The sequence below is a fragment of the Gallinula chloropus genome, assembly GCF_964237585.1.
Source record: "Gallinula chloropus genome assembly, chromosome: 1".
NCBI lineage: Eukaryota > Metazoa > Chordata > Aves > Gruiformes > Rallidae > Gallinula > Gallinula chloropus.
This window is the reverse complement of record NC_140085.1, coordinates 77,342,979-77,364,544: the sequence shown is the minus strand read 5'-3', so window position 1 is coordinate 77,364,544 and position 21,566 is coordinate 77,342,979. Positions and strand designations below refer to the sequence as shown.

The 21,566-nt window shown below is 41.5% G+C and overlaps 1 protein-coding gene across 1 annotated transcript; it reads left to right on the top strand.

Annotated features, from left to right (window-relative positions):
* Nucleotides 1–651: 651 nt before the first annotated feature.
* Nucleotides 652–21,488, top strand: LOC311205158 (solute carrier organic anion transporter family member 1C1-like; the record flags this gene model as incomplete). The annotated part of the gene is made up of 14 exons (XM_084279461.1): nucleotides 652–780; nucleotides 3,800–3,941; nucleotides 4,743–4,875; nucleotides 5,486–5,607; nucleotides 6,515–6,661; nucleotides 7,770–7,868; nucleotides 8,567–8,812; nucleotides 9,650–9,814; nucleotides 13,163–13,358; nucleotides 14,341–14,506; nucleotides 14,961–15,145; nucleotides 19,344–19,408; nucleotides 20,059–20,176; nucleotides 21,266–21,488. The coding sequence occupies 14 exons, from the start codon at nucleotides 652–654 to the stop codon at nucleotides 21,486–21,488; spliced, it is 2,136 nt and encodes a 711-aa protein (XP_084135587.1).
* Nucleotides 21,489–21,566: the final 78 nt, after the last annotated feature.

Below are 21,566 nucleotides of genomic sequence, written 5' to 3'. Positions count from 1 at the left end.
TCTTTGTATTTACCTGCAAAGAAACAAATTCGCATTTTTCCTGTAACAATTGACCACTGAGCCCTAAGGCTCTATCTAAAATGGTAAAGGGAACTAAACCTCTTTATTCTTGTGTAACTCATTAGCTAACATCAGACGATTAGAGCTAATGTTTCAATCTAAAACAATTCAAGTCCCTCATTAACGGGGCTAGATTTCCTTTGATCTAATTACTTGATGTCCCAGATATATGGGAAATTCAGAGATCAGCTCTGAGAATTCTCTGCAGACATGGTCACATCTAGAAACATGAACTTAACATGTAGGCTCCAGAAATGTTTAAATTGCTAACAAGCCTCATTTAGTCTGCCAGTAATGCTTGGTCAAATGTTCAAAGAAATCACACGGATGATAGCTAGAGAATGAAGATGATGACTGTTTGCTGAGTATGATTTAATCTTCATTATCATAGGCAAGTGGATTGCAAATTTCCATAATTAAACATCCAGTGCACTGGTCAGATTCTGTTGTTGAAGTTTGATAATTGCTGTTGTAGGGAAAACAGTACAGCGGGGTGTTGCTGTCACATGACGAGCTTTTGAGGCTGAGCTAATAGGATGCCCTTTTAAAACGTTCTCCATCTTTTCTGGTTTAGAGGCAGGGGCTATCATCATGGAGATTTCATCAAAAGAAAATACTCGTTTTTTCTCAAACACCACAGTCCTGCCTGTTGATCGATCTTCATTCAAATCGGAATCTTCTGCATCCAAGGAAAAACAGTCGTGTTGTGGAGGTATAAAGGTAGAGTAAGAGGTTTTGATTATTCCAGTAGAGACTTAGAAAACCTTGTTTTTTGGGGAACTATCCCTTTCTTCAGTTCTGATTATGTCTTGCTGAGTCAGTATGAGATTATTAGAGCTTTTTCTAAGTCACAAAACTAGTCTCCTTCAGATCTGGATTTGCCTAGAGCTTGGCAATGTTCAGATATAACATGTTGGTTGAGGCTTGCATGGTATGAGGTCTTCAAGGGTCATCCTAAAGGTCCCTATAACCTCCTTATTGCACCACCCTATCTTTGTGAAATTGAGAACCGAGTATGGACACACAGGTACCACAGGCAGCTGTAAGTACAGATTGCTTTTTTAGGACTGTACCTATGGTAGTCTTCTGGGCTCTGACAATATTCATATTATGGTCCACATGTTTTGAGTGCTATGTTATTAGTGTGTTACTGTAATATTCCTAATCAAAGAGAACTCTACATGAGATGGCTTTGAAACAGAACCGCAGAAGTATCACCACTGTGTCTGCATTTATCTCACCCATGAGAAGTCCTCCCTTGAGGTAGTGGAAGCTCCCTGCTTTAAGTCTTGTAATGCAGCTGTACCTAATGGTAATGCTCCCCTTGGAGCAGCATCCCTGCCTGGCTGGGACACCAGGGTATAGGAAGCACCATTAGGATTTCCCTGCTGTCGCTTCCTGTACCAGGTTGTAAAATGCTGACACTTTCTTTGGTGATGTCTCAGTAATTCACCATGTATCAGACAGTGAGAAGAGAATGAGTTATACAGAAAATGCATCTTTGATCTTGCCCAGTTCTTTTCATCTTGCACAGTTTTTATTTCTATTTTCTCAAACACACACTTGCATCTACTTCCAGATATTAGTCCATCTCCCAATAAAGTCAATGACTTCAGCAATAAGTGACCAGAAGTCTAGAAATTATGCAAAACAGTTTGATTCTGAGTGATTAATTGTTTTATGACTACTATAAAAATATTTTGATTCCTGAATAATCTCCTCACATTTTGTCTAATCCGGTAAAGGCTCAGAAACAGTCTTGTTTTGAAATAGAAGATGAGTTGTATTAATTAAATTTGTAGTATAATAGTAATTCTATCATTGTTCCTCCATTTGCTGCAACAGTAATCCGATTCCCTCTTTGAATAAACCTTCAGTCACAGATTAATTGGTCAGGAATCAGCTTATTAGCTCCAAATATAGAAAAGCAATAATATTTCAGCCCAGTTTCTTTCCTTCAAAATTTCTTTGACTTCTGGGAACCCAAACTGATATGACTAATTTATTCCAATAGGAGCTAGAAAATCTCTTTTCTTTTGGTGAACCAACACTTCTTCAGTTCCAACTGTGTCTTTATGAGTCAGTATGGAACTGTTTCAGATATTTCTAAGTCACAAAAAAGTCTGCTTCAGATCTGTATTTGACCAACATGGCACGAAAACAATATGCAGATTCAACAAGTTGTCTTTGTCAATTATTAGCATTCCCATGTGTTAAAATTACTTTTATTAACTAGAAAGATATGGTGAAATGTTTCCTTACAGCCATTGAAAAAATCATGGAAGAATGTGAAATCACGCACCTTTCTCTTCCAGCTCTAAGTGGGGTACTGCACACAGTCTCCATCTTCCTCCTGGGACAGTTTAACACCCAGTACAGAGACATAGAGACATTTGAAGTTCTAGTTAGACCTATATTATTTCCCTGTGAAAAAAAAAAACAAAACAAAACAACAGAGGAAAAAACACACACAAAAAAACCCAAAACCAACCAAACCTATTTGCTTTCACTTTGCTATTTAAAGTGCAAGGAGATAAACACACTGAAAATGTAAAATTTTATGGCAATATTTTTATTAGAGGGCTTTTTGAGAGTTCTTTCCCTCACTGAGAGAAATAAGAACCATATTTACTGCTTATTTACCCACAAGTGTTCCTGAAGGAGGATTAACCAGCACGGCATAAAGTGTGTTGAATGTGACACAGGGATTTATTTGAACCTTAACACAAGAATTTGCATTCAACAGTGATGCCAGTGCTATTACCAATGTGCCTTGTCAAATGAGATGTTGTAAGGAGTATGGCACTGGAGGTGAGTACATTGCTTCAGAGCAATTGCTTACTGGAAGCATGATTGCTTAGCGAGCCAGACTGAGGAGCAGGACAAAGGTCTAGACCTCTCTTTATATGAAACATTGCTGTGTCTTTTAATTTCTGGGTTTGGGCATGGGTTTTGCTTGGGGTTCTTTTAAGACCTTTTACAAATAGAATCCCTATATATTCAGTCAACACAACCTCTTTCTGAAGGTAGAAAACAACATTGTGGTTCCATGACCGATTGCACAGTGTGGGAATATCTCTGGAGCTTATAAACTCAGGAATTCCGGGTTCAGTGAAGGCAAATTTAGGTAATAGCTTTGCAGGTGTGAAACAGTTGGTCCTAAGGACCTTGCACACCCACTGTACCCATTTCAGGGTGAGGAGTTACTTCAAACCAGCCCTAATCTTTTCCCAGAGACTGAAGAGCCACTAGCTGTTGCAGTGAAAGTAATGCCCCTTTGGAGAGCATCTTCCACCTGGGGCTTAAGTGGGAACAGTTTACCAGGACTGAACTCTAAAAATGCAGTTGACTGGAAAAGCCCATGTTAAAAAATGCCCAAACAACAACTCGCCCTCCCACCAAGCCACACGTAACATTTACTCTCACTGTTACTGTGTGAGATAGCCCCTCCTTAGAGAGATCAGGAGGATCATAGATGTCTCAATCTTTCAAAGCATCCGTAGCTTTGGCATCTACCTGAAGTCAGCAGTGGCTGATAAGTTCTGTTATTATCATCACTGCTCACAAGAAACGGGCACATCGTCAATCTGGCATTTCATAAAATGTAGGAGAAACATTGCTGTGGTTATGTGGAAAAAGAAGAAGTGGGAACAAATCACTTAAAAATCACTTAAAAATAACTCATCAAGTAAAGCCTTCCGTAATGCCTGCTTTTAATCTCTGTCAATTTCTTTCACAGATATTTCTTGGTGCATTGTCTTTTGTTTATTTTGCTAAAGCACTGTCGGGAAGTTATCTAAAAAGTACTATCACACAAATAGAAAGAAGATTTGATATCCCTTCTTCTTTGGTTGGCGTTATTGATGGCAGTTTTGAAATCGGTATGTGCCATAGAAACTCATTTTTGTTTTCAGAAAAAAAAAAAAGGGGGGGACATGCAATTTGTTGTGAAAAATGACTGTACAAATCTCCTTGAATCATTGAAGCTGAGCAAGTTGCACCCAGTAAAAATCAGCATGACTGTCAGTATGATTATGTTGGCTCGGATAGCTAATGCAAGCAATTCAACTTAGGTCCTGGAGATTTTGTAATTTGATGAGCATAGTGTCTGGGTAATTGATATTAATAGAAATTTTGACTGTTGAATGAGAATTTGCTCTCCCTCCTTTTTTCAGTGACCCGCCTCCGCACAGCGTTTGCCCGTCATGATTTATTACGCAACAAGAGCACAAGCCTCCAACTGTAAACTGCATTCATTGTCCAGTCCATCCACTCCCCTCTTGCACTAAAATTGCCAGTGTGATACTGTCTCATAAATTTTCATATCACTGAATTTATCTCATGGGTGTTCACTGGACTGGGAAGTGAATTCATGGGAAGGAAATCTTAGCCTATAAAGCTCTGTTTGATTCCCTCTTTTCCCACTTTCCAGGTTATTTGTTCTCTTTGGCTGGCACAGTCCTCCTCTTCACCAGCTGCTAATCCAAAATTTTATGGTTTTCTTATCACAGAAGGCATTGGGCTTCTGTTAGAATGCCTGGAAAGAGGGAGAAACTGCAGCCCCACGTGCTCAACCCTCTCCCCTTGAAATCACTGCCTATACCACACAGCAGGAATCATTATTTTAGGGGGTCCCTTATCAACAAGCCATAAAACTCAGTTTTCCTTTTGTACTCTCAAAGGGAACCTCCTAATCATAATTCTTGTAAGCTACTTTGGAGCGAAGCTTCACAGGCCAAGAATAATTGGAGCAGGCTGCTTAATTATGTCGGCTGGAACATTCCTAATTGCGATGCCCCACTTCTTCATGGGACGGTAAGTGCAAAGCCATCGGTATTTTCCAAGTGCTCACTGGAGTATTTGGGCATTGATTGTGAAGAGGCCCATAGGAATACACATACGTGGCTGCAGTTACTCAATTCAACTTTTGTCATGTAAAATCTTGGTACAACAGAGCAAATAACACGTATGCCATTCTCCATTGTAATCAGTTTATCATTTTATTTGCCTGTGGTCATGCTTGGCCGTGTCTCGATACAGTTTAAGGACTGTTGAAGCTTCAGTGATGAACTGATGACTCAACTCAGGAAGACAGTATCTGAGTATCAGACACAAGCCAGAGGATGCACCTACTATCTGATAACCTCTTAGTAGAGGTTCATGTGTCATAGCAGAGCAAAGTGCCTGCTAAACTCATACTAAATGCATCACTGTGGCACAGAGAGAAGCAAAGGGACAATTTTCATGTACTGCCACAGGATAAAACGAGTTCTATTTATCCCCTTTAAACCACCGGTGGCAACACTGGATGCAGATGAGCTTTGCCTTTAAGTGCTGTGGGAGTATGTTCCGAGGCAGTAACAGACCTGCTTGCTTTTTTCTTTACAAGTTGGGACAGTAAAAAACAACTTTGGTTTACAAACAGGTATCGATATGAAAGATTTGCTTCCACCATCAATTCGACTGTTAGTGTCTCTCCATGTCTGCAGGATAAAAGCCAGACTCCACTCTCAGCCTTGGAAAAATCTCAAGCAAAAATAAATGCAGGTGAGAACAATCCCCCTTAAATACTGTGATGAAAACAATAAAATATATCAAAAGGCTCACACAAGCTCTAATACAATAGAATATAAAAAAATAAAACTGAATGGGAATCAGATGAATCTTTCCCACAGAAAAAAACCAGATCTACTGGATGAGGCAAATGCATTAAAAATAAGTATATAACTGACACTGCCCCACTACTAAGGTTTTTCCCAGGCTGAAACCTTACCTTCAGCCTTGCTGTCTCCCCCAGTAACTTTCTGCAGCTTTGTGGCTTGCAGAAACACCAGAAAATCTTCCATGGGGACCTTGAAAAGTAACGGTCTTCCCTCTGCCAGGAAATGTGCCTTTAGATCCTCACACCACTGGAAGTACCTGCTTGAGTCTCACGGTCTGCAGACCCCTCTTCTTGGTTCTCCCCATTTTGCACAGCACAAAGCTGTCTCCCCTCTGGGTGTGTTGAGATCCTCGTGGCCAAGGAGCCTTCTTCCCCGATGCCTGGCCATGAATAAGCCATGGATGAGCAAATCAAACCCTATCTGTCACAAAATACTTGTGCATTTGCATCCTTATACCTGTGGATTAGATGTGTCTGGCAGCGTTCACTATCATCAACACTTGCTAAATCCTTCCACTGGGAGCCCCCAGTTTTGGTTAGAAGGAATGGGAAGTGGCAACAAATTTATAAAACTGGTCAACTTCTTATATCTTTGGTTGGGGCAGTTGATGCCTAATGTGTGTCCACCTCAAGCTGATTGGGTTAAAATTGCCATCCCCCACACTCCATGAAACATTATTCACAGTTTTCACACTGATTTCCCACATTAAGAGTATTTTGGAAGTCCTGTGCATTCAGTGGCAACAGGTTATGAAAAAAAAGTCATTATTGTCTCTTGTGTGATCTACCCAGGATGTGAAAAAGAAGCAGGCTCTTCCATGTGGATCTATGTTTTGCTGGGCAATCTTCTGCGTGGAATAGGTGAAACTCCTATCCAGCCTCTGGGAATTACATACATTGATGATTATGCCATTGAAGAGAACGCTGCCTTATACATTGGTAAAATAAATATTGTATTTTAATAAATATTGTATTTTTTCCTAATGGAGTTTTTTTCCCCTTGAGAAAGCTGAGTTGTTCCAAATAATGGAATAAGTACTACTGAATTAACTTGCCCTGATTGTTTTGTTTGCATCATTTCCAATATTAAAGTTTATTTTTGTCATGTGCACTCGAGGGACCGAGTTCCCCTTTAATTATGCTAGCACAATTCCATTATCTTAATTTGAGGAAAGAATTTGACCTTAGGTTCCTGCTGTTACCCTAATCTTCCTAATTCTTCTGGATGTGGACTGCTGAGCCTCTGTGCACATTCAGTTCTCTGGAAAGTGATAAAAAGCATGTACTCTTTTAAGCACTTAAAATAGAATTTCAGCAGGCACTCAAAACATTCCCTCCAGACTCAGGTGGAACTATAAACAACAGTGCTGAGGCTCTAAAAAGTTATTATCACTGTTTTCTTGATGTGAAGACCTCCGCATACCCTCCTGAGTTATTACCAGAAAGAAATCCTTCCCCACCAGCATCTTGTCTTGACAAATTTCCAGCCTGACAAAAGGCAAAAAACTCAGGTTCTGTCTGTAGAAGATTCTGTCTTCCCAGATTTTCAGATCAATTTTGCAAATTAAAAACCTGCAGAAAGTCTGGCTGAGGGTTTACTGAAACAACATTAGGCACCAAACCAAAGTGAGCTTTCAGCCCATTTGGGGACCACCTCAACTTAAAGTGATCTGTTAACTTAAATAATTGATATTTTATTTCCAGTTACTTTAAGTTAGTCTGCTAAAGAGTTTCTAGCAATTATAGATTGGTGCTGCTATTGAGTTTGGACCATTAAGTTCCCTGACTTTTTTCCTTTGAGCTGAATTTAATCCTTTAATTGGATGGTAACAAAACAATTTGAAGTGTCAGTGTAGCAGAGGATATTTTATTAATTTCCTTTTTTTTTTTCTTGAAAATGTTCTAACTTGTGTAACTAACGTGCCAGAGCTCAAAGGCTAGGTCAGTATTATGACTGTATCACTTGTCATACTTTGTTCCTAGGTGCACCATGAACCAGTGCTCTTTTTAACTCAGAAGCATGAAAGCCCTGTGTTTTCTCTTGCAGGCTGCGTACAAACAGTTGCAATCATAGGACCAATATTCGGCTTTCTTCTAGGATCCTTGTGTGCCAAACTTTATGTTGACATTGGCTTTGTAGATCTGGGTAAGTCAGAAAATGCAGGGTTTAAAAATTCAGTCAGGCTCCAATATACCTGTCTTAGACCAAAAACTTTCTTGTTAACTTCTAGGCAAGAAGGGGCTGCTGGGGGTAGAGCAGGCGCTTTGTGAAGTAAAAAGAATGACAGCAATGCAGTGCCCCATGCAGAAAAGGCTGTCAAGAAGGATGGGTATGGAGGAAGTAGGAGGCCTGGTGTCTCCCTCCCCCAGAAGATGCTCTGGTGAGGACGTTCTGGGGAGACAGCAGGCAGCAACCTGGGGGGAGCAGGGCTGGAGCTCAGGATACTGCAGAGGGTTGTCTGCTGGCTTTTTGTACTACAATGTCACTGCCTAAAGAAGCAGTTTTGTCATGGGTACCAGGTCCCCTGACAAAACACCTTCCAACACATTTTGCCCTGGCACTTTTGTGCAAATGTATGGCCACCTGAACTACCCCATGTCCTGGTCCTTGCAGCCTCTCTGGGGACGTGCAAGCAGCACAGCTGGGGACCCCCAATGGTGTCAGGGGAAGGCTGCTGCTGTTTCACAGAAATCAGCCAGTTCTTATTGCCACAGATAGAGACACACAGTATGGCTAAATCTGGCGGGGGGTGAGGAGTGTGGATATCACTGAAGCAAATCCCTGCACATATATTTGCATTTATTTGTTTCTCCTTTTTTTTTTTTTTTTTAAACTTTCTCCAGACAGTATAACAATAACTCACAAGGACGTGCAGTGGGTGGGAGCCTGGTGGCTGGGTTACCTAATAGCAGGTGTGATTAGTGTCCTGGCTGGCATCCCCTTCTGGTTCCTGCCAAAGCACCTCCCAAAACCAGAGGGCAGAAAGGACTCCAGTACCTCTTCTGAGCAGTCGAGGTTCATCACTGAGGATAACAAGGAGCCATACAAATCTTACCAACAACAAGTGAAGATTGCTGAGATGGCAAAAGGCAAGTCATTAGAGTTTCTCTCCTGACTGTTGAGTCTCTCTCACCAGCTTTTACACTTCATACCTTCTGAGGCCATGCTTTAATAGCCACAGGATTACTTTTTTCTGTGAAACGTCACTCTACTCCTAAGTAGTTTGCTCAAAAAGGGTCTTGACATTGTTCCCTGGACCTACATTTGCATGCCAAATTTCTGCAGCTGAGATTTGTAAAATCACGCTGGTGGCCCAGCAAATGTGACACTTGGCAAAAATTTTTCATTCACAGACCTTGACTGATGCAGATGTGGGTGTCAGAAAGATGACAATCTCAAATTCTGCTAAACCTTTTTCTTTAAGGTCATTCATTAGAAAAACACATGAACATCTGATCAGAATAAGGATAGGCACAGACAAGATACGGTACTTTAGTGGCTATCTGGATTTAGACACGAGCTGTTTTGCATAATTACATTTCTTTGGCCCTACTTTGCCAAAAGCAATTTCCCTCAGTACTTGACTCTGTAACTAAATTGTCTGCACTTACTGTCATCTGTGCTGATCTTCCTCTGCCCCTGGATTAAACTGAAAGATGCTGTGGTTGTTAAGGACACACAGAAATCAAATCAGTCATATTTTATGATCGTAAGAAGATACCTAATATAAGATGGCTCTTCTAGAATATTGATGCCCAGCATTTTGCTCCAACATTCCCCCATTAGAGGATCTTAGGATCATCATGGATTCCTTCTGAAATGTCCTGAAGTCCTTCTTTGGAAGATGCAAATGAGTTGCAAAGCATTATTCACAGCAGTTATATGCTCTCTGGCCTGGTTGTCATTTCTGTTGTTTTGTCTTGCAGACTTCTTGCCATCCCTGAAGAACCTCTTTGGGAACCCAGTTTACATTCTGTATTTGTGTGCAAGTATCATTCAGTTCAATTCTTTAATTGGCATGGTGACATATAAGCCAAAGTATATTGAGCAACAGTATGGCCAAACATCTTCAAAAACTAATTTTGTTATAGGTAATGCTATATCTGCTTCTTGAGATCTTTAAAATGGATATTTTAGGAGTGGCATATATAATAGGAAAACTGCATATTATTTCTTCTCCTTTCCTTTTCTGGGTTTAAGTAGTAGCTCATAGGAGGTAAGTTATTTCATTTCTGCTTTAACGCTAGTTGGCTCTGAGTTTAGCTAAGCAAGATAAAATCTGCAAAAGATCATGTGATTGGACTCCTTATTTCCCATTTTACTAGAAATTTGAAAAATAATGTACACACAGCACAAGGGAACAATTAAAAAGAGAGAGAATTAATTTTAAAATTCTCTACATAAATTTGTCATCAGGCAGATATGGTCCCTTGCTGGCTTCATTTTTTTTTTCAACAAAATGAAGATCAGCTCAGCGAGCACTAGAGGACTGGCCATAAAGTAGATGTGATCTTGCTAATGGTTTCATACTTCCTGAAGGGGCTGGTGTTTAAAAGGAAGTCAGTGACATAACTGTGACCACCCAACACGTGCATTAAAAATTTAACATTGTCTCAGTGCAATGGTGGTGGAGGAAAAATAGGCATTTCTGCCCTAAGTTTACCTAAGAGCTTTTCTCCACTGTGGTTAATCTCCCAAGCCCTCCCACAAAGCACAGGAGAGAGAGAAACGTTGCTTCCTCCTTTGGGTACTGAGGTGGCCATTTTTGGAGATGTCTTCAGGATGGTGAATTTCTCTACCCAGTCGCTGAACCTGCGTGCAGGCTGGGGTTCAGTTCCGGGGGTGCAGGCCTTCAATAGCATTAGACAGCAAAGAGGTTTACATCTATCCAATGCAGAGGGAGCTGCCTTGTTTCAGATCAGCATTAGTTGCGTGGCAACGGAGGTATATATATGCAGAAAAGCTGTAGTGATCCATTGTGCTATGTTAATTCCTTAAAGATAGAAAGCTGGAATTTCCTGGCACGAAACTCCTCAGAGCAAGGAGAAATCTTCAAGCATAGTGGATAGCAGAGAAAGTCCAGAAAACAATCCCTACATTCAGTACAGTACTTCTCATTCTATTCACAGATTTTCTGGAGCTAAGCTTTCAGGTATGTGCGAACTGAGTGAGGATTAAGATCCATCTGATTTCACAAAAACATAGGGACTATATCCAACAGAGAGAATGTGTGATGGCTTGGCTGGGGAAGGATCCCAGCTGCGTGGCTGTCCCTGTGATAAGGCGTTTTTTCCCTCCTCCAGTTCCTTTCTCTCCCAATCCACCCTGGCTAAGAACGCTGAAGGCTGACTAGAACTAGCGGGGTCTATTTCCCTTTCCCCGGCTCTTTTCCTATTTCTTTTTCTTTTTTTGGTGTGTGTGTGTGTGTGTTCTTTTTTTTGTGTTTGTTGGGGTTTTTTAAAACAATTTCTGTGACAATCTCTCTGACAGACATCAGTATTGTCAGAGCAATCTGAAGCACTGTCAAAATCAATCAGCTGGAGGTCGTAGGAGGGTAGGTCATCACAACCCAAGGAATGTGCAAGAAAGTAAACTGATTCCTACTGTGTTTGTATGTTTTTTCCTTAAATACACACACTTTGCTTGCCCACCCACCCCCCCCCACCCACCCACCCACCCCCCCGATGCTGACATCAAGCAATGAAGTTATCTGTGAGGCTATGAGACAAAGGCATGGATAAAAGGGGTGCATAGGTGCAGAGTGCGGGTACTTTCTGGTGCATCATACAGCTCTCAGTTCCAATCCCAGTCCCCTCTTACAAGCAAAAGAGAAGGGGGAAACCTCTTCATGTGTGGTGTTTTGGACACAGCTTCTAAATCCCCTGAAGTACCATTTTCACATGCATGCAGAGTGAGAAATGTGACCCCAGTGAAGCTTCCAGAACCTTGAAAGTAACTGCCCTGAGCTCATGTAGTCTGTCCACCAAGATACTGACTCCTGGGTTTGCTAGACAGAGTAAAGATCTTTCCCAACATCCAGTGTACCTACTAGAGTCTCTTCTAAGCACTAATTTTATTTTTTTCCCCCATGTGTATGTGTGAATCAAACACTGGAGCCAGAAATTTAAGGGATCCCAGTGCACTTCCTGGCAGGCAGATGAGATTCTAGTGTCGTAAACTGGTGATTTATACCAAGTCACTTGAAATCATGTTATAATACCTCCAGTCCCCTGAAAGAGGAAACTTTGTCTGGAATATGAACATGTGTATGTTTTGGTATGCTTTGAGTTTTGTAGGCTCACTCAACTCAGCACCCTTAGGTGTGCCAGTGTGGATTAAAGGCTGCAAACTGCATGTGCAGCTCTGTGGAAGGGGAGGTGGAATTTAATGTGCTGCAGTTTGCTGGGAAAGCTGGGGAAACAATTTTCAGTAGCAGTGAAATACAGCAAAGGGCACCTTCTTTGACTGTGTGGTATCATTTATGTCAGTCTCCATTTTCGTCTCTTATTTTTGCATGTACTGGTTGGAAGTTTTTGGGGTCTTGTTGTCCATGTCTATCAATACAGACACTGCTTTGAGCAAAGCTGTCCAGATAAGGATTAATGGTCACCCAATGTTTCATCTTTCCTTTGATGCTCTTCCACTTGATTGCCCGACGCCTGATACAAAAGAGCCCATAGGGTTTAAGTGTCTTTCTGCAGTTGCAGCACTTACCTAAGGGAGCATTTCAACAACCAAACCAGAGAAATTCCACAGTCTCCCTCTCAGAGACTTCTTCTAGGGCATTATCACTTTCGTGGCTGAATAAAACCAAAAAGCAAGTCTTGTCCTGGCTTTCATAACACTGTATGTAAAATTGAATTTGCCAAAATTGAATGATCAGGTCAGGCTACTCCTGTCAGTGGAAAAGGGAAGGAGAGGAGCTGCCATGGGAAGCCAGAGTGGGGCAGCTCCACAGTGGCCCCTCGTGTTCCTACTGTTGCTATATGGGTGAAGGACACAGGGAAGGTCTATAGCAAAGCCACAAACTGTGCAATGGGGCTGTGGCTGTCTTGGCTGCCCAGAGTAGCACGATACCACAGGTAACTTCTCTGTGCCCAGAGCAGCTCTTGTGAGAAACAACACTGAGAGTATTTGAATTAACGCTACAATGATACCTCCACTTACAAACTTAACAGTGGAGGAAACCACCTGGCTTAAGAAATTGGAAGATCATGATCTAAACCTTATGCATAGTCTGTCTGTTAAAGAACTAGCAAAGAAGCATTTCCCTGGCAGTTTTTAAAAACAGTACCAGCACCTTCATAGGAACAATCCAAGTCTGGACAAATAAAATGCCTCGACCGAAGATCTTTTATGTTTTCTTGCTTCATCTTATTGCTGCTGCTGTCCATTGAGCTGGGGTTTTCATTAATACAGATTCTTCTGTTTGATTGCAGGTCTTATCAACATTCCTGCTGTGGCCTTTGGCATATTCTCTGGGGGACTGATCATGAAAAAATTCAGAATAAATGTTTTAGGGGCTGCAAAACTCTCCCTGGGATCATCTTTCTTTGGTTACCTTTTGCTCCTCTCATTATTTGCAATGGGCTGTGAGAACTCGGATGTGGCCGGACTGACCATTTCCTACCATGGGTATGCTGGGAAGGGCACACTTTGGTATAAAAAGCTATTGAAAACCAAGATCCTTCCTCATTGTACTCCACAAAGTATATATTATTGAAAATAGAGTGACTGACCTAAATATGCTTCCTAGAAATTTAATTCAAAGTGGTGGAAACGGCTCCATCTATTCCAGCGGGCATTGTTTCAGAACCTGTTTTTGATTGTTGCCCTCATCCCAGAGGGGTTTACACCACTAGTGCAGATTATTTTTCTGATTACTTTTTAATTATTATTGCCATGGGACCCATCCTTTGAGCCTAGAGATTTCTGGAAATGTGAGGACCTCAGTAGTGGGGGGTGAGATTCAATTAATTGTTCCTTACCTCTGTGTGCTGCTGAACAACTCAGGGCATTTAATAGCCTCTGAACCCAAAATTGAAGGATTCATGGATTAACCCTGAATTACCCATGGCGTTAACTGTGAGGTACATCTGTGGCTAGCAATTTTTTGGTCACATGCTGTTTACTCTTTAATGTTCACTTTTTGGGAAGTGTTTCCAGCACTGACTCCATAGCAGCCCCAGGAGCTGCTCCGCTGGTGACTTCAGCTGCTGGCTGAGGATGGCAGGTAGCTCTGTTTCCCATCAGTAACTTACTGCCCCTCTTGTCACTGGAGTAATCGTTTTGTCCAGCTTTGTTAAAAGTGCATTGAGCCTCAGGGTAACTAAAACCTCAAAAACATATGAAAAAATGCATAAATTTTTTTAGCTGTCCCCCTTACTAAAGTAGCTACTATCTTGTGGTAGGTGGTGTGATATTAGGAAAGCCTTTTGATAACAAGAAGAAATAAGAATTCACAGAGCTGCGTGGATGTGAAGAGACGCTGCCCTTCTGGTCTGCAGACAGCAGGTCTGGCCAGGCCCGCCTGGCAACGAGCACAGCCCATGACTCGAGAATGATTTCTTCCACATCTGCTAGAAAAACATCATTGCAGCTTCTCTTTCCCCCCCAGAACCAAACAGACGACTGATCAGGAGCAAGCCGTGTTTTCGGAGTGCAACTCGGGCTGCGCGTGCTCCAAGCACGACTGGGACCCCATCTGCGGGGAAAATGGAGTCACCTACATTTCCGCTTGCCTCGCCGGCTGCCAGGCATCCAACGGCAGCGGGAAAAACACCGTAAGGCAATCCTTCCTTTCTCTGCCTCAGGGGGTAGTTTTCCTAGTGCGACCAGTTCTGTCGGAGTAAGCGGTTTGAAGTTGAGTAAGGCTCAAGTCCTGATCCTCTCCAGCCCTAAAGTCCTCAGGTTTGGGTTTTTTTCAGCAACATTCCACCCACATTTAACTTTCTTAACTGGTGCTTCCAGCAGAAATCCCAAGCAGAGAATGTAGGAAGAGTTTTTCTTAGCTACTGACTGCCAAGCTTGTTTAAAAACCACAGCAAATACATTAATAAACAGTGGATACTTTCTTTATAAGTTCTTCCTTCAGTGAACAAGCTTTTTCCTTTTGAAAAATATTTTCCAGTTTGGATGTAAACTTTTGGCTACCTGGAAAATCATGATGTGCAATCCCCTGCATGCCCATTTCTCCACCGTTTAGGTTATTACACACTTTTGCCTGCTGTCTTCCAGGTATTTTTTAACTGCAGCTGCGTGGGACCGTTGGAATCTCCTTCACGAAGCTCCTCAGCTGTGGTGGGACCATGTCAAAAAGGAAATGAGTGTCCAAAAATGTTTCTGTATTTCCTAGTAATATCAGTTATCACTTCATATACTTTGTCAGTAGGTGGCACACCCGGATACATACTGCTCCTAAGGTAAGAAATCACTTCTGCTAGCACTGCCAGATGTCTTCAAGGTGTTTTGATGTGTGTAAGCTGGGTCTCCATCCCACCTTACCCCAACTTTCCCCCTTATGTGAAATGTTTTCAGCTCTGCAAGGTGCTTTTAAATGTATTTTTTTTCCTTTTTTTACTGCTGAAAGGCACCCTCATAATTTGACAATGAGTTTTCTACTGTTGAAGCAACCATGTGTTTATGATTATCTCTACCAGCAACACCTTTCTGCTTATAAACACCTTACAGGAGGCCTGGTTATCATTCATACCAAATTCCTCTTCCCTTAATGCCTTTTACATTACCAGAATGGTGTTAAATGACCCCTGTGTGCAAATGGAAATTAGATCTGCACATGCCAGCGTGTGCACGTGTGTGCTTATAGGTGCCCAGTTTTCCTCACTTGCTATGGATACAGATGCACAGCTACACAGAGGTGACCTAACTCAAACCCTCAATGTACACTCAAATCTTCTCCTCTAGACCATTTTATGGTTGCATGTAATTGTTCTGTCCCAGATTTCTCTCTTCAAAACAAAGACAGATTTAGCGTGAGATGTGGGGTTGGTTTTTTTTCTGTAGTAATAATCACGGGTTTATTAAATGCTTGTCCCAAGGGATTGTTCCAGTATTTAACTGCTGGAACTATTTGTCCATCACCCAGTGTAAGCTTTTAAGCTAATTTTAGAAAGTGCAAAAGGAATATAATACTTCCAGCCATTAATCTGGATTTTTGTCAGCTTCTTGCAATTTTTGGATTCTAAGTGTGGCTCCACTCTGTTTTGGAAAGCTTTCTTTCTCGGTTCCTCTTTCCAAATTATTTCCAGATGAGTACATTCTACTCCTCAAACAAAAATAATGGTAAACACACTTTAACTAATCTTTTTTATTATTGTGTTTTCTTACCCCAAAACTCTCTTTCTTTCTGAATTAAATTTTCGGAAACAGGCCCTGTCCCATTGCCAACATCTTTGTATCATGTGGGAAAAGCCAGTACTAGAACTGGCTGCACCTAGGCTATGTGGAAAAACCTAAATAAAGAAATGTAACTTCAGCTATGGTTCCAGCACAGCCCTTGGACCAACAGTAATAGTCACGCAGACTTTCCAAAATGGTTGAGGTGAGGACCCTTCTCCACTGCCCTCTACAAATGCTGCCCATGAGGTCACTGACACTATGTAAGTGGCACAGCTTTTCCCAGCTCATCTTGTAGGGTTGCCATTGACTACTCAGAAACACATGGTCTCTCTATCTCTCTCTCCAAGGAGTCCCTCCAAGAAGAACAATTACATTAAAATCCATTTCCACCAATTTTTACTGAACCTTATGAACCACTGAAACTGTCCCTGCACCAAGGAGGGTGATGGATAAGTTGAGAGCTTGTAGCAAAGCCTTTGGGATTTCCTCCAGGTTCCCCTCTGTGGTTGCTCCTGACTCAGAGGGATTTTCTGTTGTACAAATATGAGCATGGGGCTATACAGGAATGCAGTTTCCTTCCCCTTGCCCTCCATGTGATGTCCCTTCTCTATCCATAAAACCGATGATATAAAATGTGCAGGTGTGGTTGCCACGCTCAACCTCTTGCTTTCCATATTGTCTCCACTGCAGAAGTGTCTGGGGGGAGACTTTCAAAGTTGAAGACCTATGAGTGTAAATCACACAGTTTCCTGCAGTTCTCAGCCGTAAGAAATTGCTCCCAAGGGACTTAGTGCTTAATGGATTTATTTAGAAAAGCTTAGAGAGGTTTTCAATAATGATACTAAACCTTTTTGTTATATGAAATCAGCAAAACAGCTTTATTGCTTTTGCTCCAAAGCTTTTATTTCTGTTGGAAATCATTTTACTTTGAAAGCCATTTAATTGAAAATGGGAAGTTATGTGTTTTTCTGCTGGATTGAAGGCACCTGAATCTGAAGAGGGACTAAATAAAACATGTTTCAGTAAGTTAAATAGTTAAATAATTTGGTTGTTTTGGGGTTTTTTCCCCCTCTGTGACTGACCTGTGGGCACAATTCCCCTTTAAGCTCACGCTTGCTTTTCTGAAATCCATCAATGACTGACTTTCCCTGAAAATATGTCTGAACTGAAAGTGTGCTTCTGTTCCCAGTAAGGAAATAAATGCTCTTTCAAAGCAAATAGCCCCACGGTCAAGTTGCAGATTTCATTAAGTATTTTTTGTTATCTGTCTTTGAAATAATTCAGTATTCAGTCAGCTCTGATAAGATTCCAGCACTTAAGCAAGCTCATGTTTTCAGATGAGCAAATATCGTTGCACCTGCCATGGAGCACAAATACAGCTAAATCCCTTAAAAGCCTGTAAGATTTAGTGACAATTACTTCTGGGGTTTACATGACTGAAATCATTGACATATGCTTAGTTCTAGTGACTGACTCATTTGCTGAAATGTCTTTTTAGTGGTGTTAGACTAATTACAATTGCCAAGGAACTTGGGAAAGCCCTGACGTTTTGGAGGAAAAAAAAGCCCTCTGCAATTCAGATAGCTGTTGTTCAAACAGAAGCTATTAATTGCAGGTGATTAGGCAGTAAAAAGGAAGTCTCAGATCTCCCTGAGAGGTTTGGCTTGCACTCAGGGTCTCAAAGACCTTGTGTTTCCGTGCAAATACAATACCAATGCTCAAACGACTTTTCTTCCATCTGAAAATGTGGGGTTTTTTTCAGGATATAAATCCAGGGAACACATAATAAACATCCACTTACTGGTTTTATTTTCTTTTTTTTTTTTCTTTTTTTGCTTTTTGAGCCCTTGTCTTTGATTAAAAGGACTTCTAGGCTGAGGCTTGTTTGTGTAGCGTGTATCTGATAGGAGGGCACAACAGTGTCCTTCCAGCTCAAAATCATGTTACATTCATGTCTGCATAGATGGCAGTGCCTGTACAAACCAGAATATAAGAGACTGTGTGATGATAATCCATGACCAGGGCATTAGAAAATGAAGTGCTCAGATGACTGAGATGCACACAAAGATTTTTTTGACCATGGTACCTCAGTCTTGTTTTCCATATATGTCCTTCACTTTCAATAAATTAAGGGAAGATGACCTGAATATAATTTCAAATACTGGTTCTTAATGCAGCTATTTTGAGAAACAATAAAACGTCACTGATGGGGAACAAAAAAAAAAAAGCTAGTTCTGTGATCTCTACTATTTTTTAAAGGATATTCCCAATCACATGAATTTCTGCAGAAGCTGAGTGCACCCCAGTTCAGAGACTGCACTTCCAAAGTGCTCTGTCTATCCAGAGCGACAACTGGATTTCAGATATTTTTTTCTGGTTTTGTATTGAACAGAAAGACTGTGGCAACAGGGAGTTTTATCAATTAATTGCCCTAATGATACAATTGTGTTACCCCACGCATCAAGCATGTCCCAGTTTAATCACGTGACTGGGACTACTCGCATGCTGAAAGTAAAACATGTGCTCAGGTTCCTGCTAGATCAGGTATTGCAATACAGTCTGATACACACTGAGTGAAACATACCACTTGAGGTGCAGCAGATGAGCCCTACTAATTTGAGTGACTCCATACTCACACGGCTGTGAGCATGGCTGTGAAAGGTAGCTGCTCTCATTCCCACCACCTCCACTCTCCTAGAAGAGGCCGGGTGATGAGCCAAGGCTGGAGCAGGGCTGATCCAGAGCCAGAAGGACTGATGTCTGTGGTGGCCCCCTGTTGCAAGCTCAGAAAAGTCAGAATGGAAAGGATTGTTTCTGTCAGAGAATGGCTCAGAGGATACACCTTTACAGGTGGCATGGTCCTGATCTAGATACAGTGCAATGAAAGTTGAGTGCCTAAGTACCTTGTACTAGCCTGGGTCATGACTGACAATTTCAGAGAGTCTTTAACTGAATAAGACTTCCCAATGATGTGTGATTTCACAGGCCATTTTCTTATCCTACGTTAGTAACTTCTAAGTGCTGATATTATTCAAGAAGACACTGCCTTCTTAAAATGTGATATTGAATATAGACATTCAGAATCCCTATATACTGTTCTGATTTTATCACATTATTTACATATTTCTGTAATTCTGTTACAGTCGGTGTCAGTAAGGAGGAAAAAGTCATATTTTTTCCTTCCTCTTGCTTTGTATGTGTTCAAATTATCCACAGTCAATTCCTTATTACTATTTAACACCATTTTTAAATTATTTTTAGATGCATTAAACCACATTTGAAATCATTTGCCCTTGGTATCTATACCCTGGCAATAAGAGTGCTTGGTAAGTCTGTTTGTACTCTTGGGCCTATTTTAATATACTCCTTACTAATAGTTTATCCTAGACTTAAACTTTGGTTGTTGGAAAGAATGATGGCTAAATGACAGGTTAATATTGTATGAATTCTTTTTAAAACAACTAAGAAAAGGGTTGGTAAGAGGAGGCAGCTTTCTATGTCATGAATTGTATAACCGTGTCTAGGTTGTAATAAAAATATACATGGCTGATGTGGGTAGAGGTGACAAGTGATCCTTCAGACTATGAAGCCACCATCAAAATCACTTCCTGTCTCTCCTTATCCAACAACAAACATCACTCTCAAGAAAAGAGAAGTACCTACTTTTTTTTTCCCCAACGGGGTCCCGCAGGGTGAGGAAACCAAGCCATGGCCAGCACTCCTTCCGCTGACTTCCATAGGCTTTTTGATGTTGGGCTGCATTTCCTCCCCACCCCAAATTCCCCCTAGAGGGAGGAAAGGGTGGTGTGTGCCTGTGCTGCACAAGGCACAACTTCTCAAACCAGCAAACAGCACAGAAGTGTCATTGCTGTTTGAATGATTTATTTAATGTTTGACATGAACGTGTCTCTAGATCAGAGCTGATCACCCTGGAAAGTAACATTCTTGCCTCTATTTATTTGTTAAATACACCCAGCGGGAATTCCAGCCCCAGTGTATTTTGGGGTGGCCATAGATACCACTTGCCTGAAATGGGGAAGCAAAAAATGTGGAGGAAGAGGAGCATGCAGACTCTACAACTCCAGTGCACTCAGGTAACAGCTCTTCTCCAGTCACTCTTTGACTTGTGTTCTTTAAACAAGTGTCTACACCTGGCACTGGCAGAAGAATTTCTGTCAGAATATGTGAGTGAAAGATTTGATGCCAAATGAGTCTGACTAGCAATATTAACAGTAACACTCGGGTTTTAGCATTCTCTTACGGTTTAGTCTCTTTATTTAGGGGTGGGGGTGTGTGTGTGTGTGTGTCATGTTATTTCAGTATATGTTTGTGTCACTTGATTTTTTGCCCCCAAAAAAGTCAACACCTCAACTTTATGATAAAGCTTACCCTGTTTTTTAACATCTCTGCTGGGGGGGGGGGGGGGGGGGTGGTGGTGGTGTGGTTGTGTGTAAGTAAATTAGTAAGTAAATAAGTAAAAGGGTGTTAAATCTCATCATTTCTCCATGTTGCAGCTGGACCACAAAAAAGGGAAGGGTGCCACAAAGCACACTTGGCTTATTTAGAGGCTGAAGTGCAGTGTTGTCTTAATCACTGTATTGCTAGAAGAGAGTGATTACCTGAGCTGCATTCATGAAAGGCATTTTCAGAACTGGGGGATGGAATAGCAATGGTAAAAGGAAAATGAGAGAACAAGTTGCCCTTCCCCCCCAGCCCCAGGAAAGACATGAAGGGAGGGTATCTCTTGTTTTGAATATTTGAAGAAAGAACAAAAAAGCTTGGTTAAGACTCATGACTAGCAGAGCATTATGATGATATTGTTGCTGCTGTTGCTACTGTCATTATGCCTGGAAAGCAAAAGTACCACCAAACGGGCTTAGTATCACTGATGCTGTTTATGAGGCAAGCAAACAAAATAAAGTAATTGCTGTAGAAATATCAGTGCTATTCTCACTGCAGCACACTGGGGAGGAGGAGGTCAGTAAATGCCAGAGACGCTTTCCTGGCCACACATAACATAATAGCTGACCGGGATGAGCTTGCAAACTCATCTCCAGGGTCACCACCTTGACTGGAGAGCTTTCTTACTCAGCCTTACCACATGAAAATATGAATGTGTCCTTGATGCCTTCTAGTCGTGTGTTGCCTTTGAAATAGGCTCTGATCAATCATTTCTCTCTCAGGTACGTGTACCTGGGGCTGACTTTGGTGTTGGGCACAGTGTCCATTTTCTTCAGTGTTGCTGTCCTTTGGGTTCTCCGGAAAAGGTCTTCTCCACAAGACGAGACCCTCTCAGCCAGCGGGGAGAGAGGCACCTGTGGGACAAAGAGCAGGAAAGAGAATTTTCTCAATAGTGACTGTTTAATTCAGACAACTTACTGGCCAGAAAAGGAAACTAGGCTTTAGGAAGACTGAGATCTCTAGCATGACTTTACCCAGTGAGTGGTGTTCCAGGCAAAAATTTGTCATCAGTGAAGCTGTATC